General features: G+C 43.7%; 1 protein-coding gene across 3 annotated transcripts in view; it reads right to left on the bottom strand.

Moving 5' to 3' along the window:
• Nucleotides 1–549: 549 nt before the first annotated feature.
• Ehf (ETS homologous factor) overlaps nt 550–2,347 on the bottom strand; it is a 38,721-nt gene continuing 36,923 nt past the window's right edge. For 2 of the 3 annotated variants that reach the window (XM_008852365.3, XM_017802992.2), the window contains exons 8-9: nt 2,109–2,304; nt 550–2,008 (exon numbers count right to left, since the gene is read on the bottom strand). In XM_008852365.3, coding sequence (XP_008850587.1) covers nt 1,909–2,008; nt 2,109–2,304 — 296 coding nt within the window. In that variant the 3' untranslated portion in view covers nt 550–1,908. The remainder of the gene's footprint in view (nt 2,009–2,108; nt 2,305–2,347) is intronic. The other variant, XM_029555697.1, reaches the window with a different exon arrangement.

The raw sequence follows: 2,347 nt of genomic DNA, 5'->3' as shown, positions 1-2,347 counted from the left end.
CTAGGGGCTCTATGGGAGAGGAAAAGTCCTCCCACATCATTGCTCCAGATAGACGGGGCAGGAAGGGAGAGAAGGCCAAGGACAGAAGAGAAAAGAACATTTGGAAATAGGGAACTGGATGTCCACACCCATTTTCAAAGAGTCTGCACTTGCATTCCTACCAGTGAGCCCAGGGCTGAGATTTCAGGGATTTTAGAACAATGCTGACTGAGGAATGATCTTTCAACTCTTCGCTCCTGAGCGCTTCCTTCTTCTGTTTGACCTTTTCATCCTTCCTTCTTTTTTAAAAGCTTGCCTCTGAATGCAAGTGGAAGTAATGAACGGTTCACCTTGAGATGAGTTCAGATGAAATAAGAAAAGAGACGTTCCCCAAGAGGGAAGACTTAATATGAGCACAGATGATTTTCCTTGGAGACCTCCCAGCCGCTGTACACACACACACACACACACACATACACACACATACACACACACACATACACACACACATACACACACACATACATACACACACATACACACACATACATATACACACATACACACACATACACACATACACACACATACACACACACACATACATACACACACACGCACACATGCACACAAAGATTCTTCTTTCAGCATTTCCTTCTACAATATAGTTTTCACTTTGTAACCAGTGTAAACATCTCTTGCAACTCTCACTCCACCACTGTGTTTTTCTGACCCTGGCTTTCATCTCGTCCATCTACCTGTCTCCTCTGGATAGCTCAACCTTTTGTCCCTAATATGTCGGCTTCCACGTCTTGCTTTTGCTTTGTTCTAGGGACTAGAAGACCCTGTGATCTTTGTTCTGACACTAAATCACCACCTTCATCTTGACAGGCTAAATTAGTGGTTCTCAATCAAAGGCATTGTTGTCCTCCAGGGGACATTTGACAACGTCTAAGGAGCACTTTGAATTGTCACAGTCAATGGGGTGCTGCTGTATAGATCATGGATATTGCTACACATGCACGGTACAACCATCACCACAAAGAATGACCCAGCAAAGATGTCATCCATGCTCACTGAGAAACCTTGAACTCCAGAGATGCAGGAACCAGCTCCACTCCTGTACTGCTGCCTCTTTCTTCCCCACTTATTTTTTAACAGGAAAAAAAATAATCAAGGTCAAACTCTGTATAAATAGCTAATGTGATCACATGCAGTGAATGATTTTTTTAACCAACCATGGCGGGGGGGCGGACAGAGAAATCATTTGTGAATGAGTATAAAGCCCCCTACCATTACTCTCACTGATTTAAACATTCCAGTCATGTGATCACATGGTGATTACAGGCCACCTGGGATTGTGGAAGTTCCCATGCTCCATTCACTGTCTCCTAAGTCAGGTTACACATCGTAGCATGCTTCCAATTGGCCCATCCCATGGATCAGAGACCCCAAATTCATCTTATCAGCCATGCCGCTTCTCTTGAGGAGGTCCTGTAGATGCTTATGTGGGGAAAACACATCACCTTTTTCTAAATCACTTTGCATATGAAAACATTTAATGCCCTCTTATTTCTCCTCCCTTCTTCTTAACCAGAAGCTTGAGGCTACAAGCCCTTGTTTTTCTTGTGGTGGGAAAGAACTTCACAACAGAGGCCAAAGCAAATCACAACCACGTACAGCTTCATAGTTCACAGAAAACTGTGTACATTTGTTCCCCATACAGGACATACTTCAAAGTAACAAAATAATTTTTTTATCAACTGTAGTGTTCCTTCTTCCCATCAGAAGTAGATTTTCTTTTTTGTCCCTTCATGGTACATAAATATCAGAGAAAAGTAGTCTTTGAAATATTTACGCCCAGGAGTTCTTCATCAATCGTTATCCATTCGCTGTGTGTTTTGGTTTGTGTTCCAAAGGTTGGTAGCTTCAGTTCTCATTTTCTCTCCATCCACGAGCATTTTTCCCAAATTTATAGACCAGCCGTCGCCCATCCACACGTTCCAGGATCTCTCGTTTGTAGTAATATCTGTAAGAAAGGAAATGCATAAGGTAAGCATTTGAACCAAATGCTGGGGGCTTTCCTGGTCCTGGGGCCTTGCTATTTGGGGAAATGTGAAGTTGATTACCTCATGGCCCGGCTGAGCTTCTCGTAGGTCATGCTACTGTTGTTTTTCTTTTTGCCCCACAGCTGAGCCACAGCCTCCGACTTCAGGAACCTGAAGACACCTTCTGAGCGGTCTTCCCACTTGATTAGCCCTGGGTTTTTGTCTGGACTCAGGAGGATGTCACGGATGAACTCCCATAAGTGAGTCCCTCTTGGGTCTAACAAAAAGCAAAAACCAAAGGCTAGTTAGAGGCCTAAGTC

The sequence above is a fragment of the Nannospalax galili genome, unplaced genomic scaffold (genome assembly GCF_000622305.1).
Source record: "Nannospalax galili isolate Female #2095 unplaced genomic scaffold, S.galili_v1.0 scaffold126, whole genome shotgun sequence".
NCBI classification, from domain to species: Eukaryota; Metazoa; Chordata; class Mammalia; order Rodentia; family Spalacidae; genus Nannospalax; species Nannospalax galili.
The sequence above is the reverse complement of the archived record's forward strand: the minus strand, read 5'-3'. Positions and strand labels throughout refer to the sequence as shown.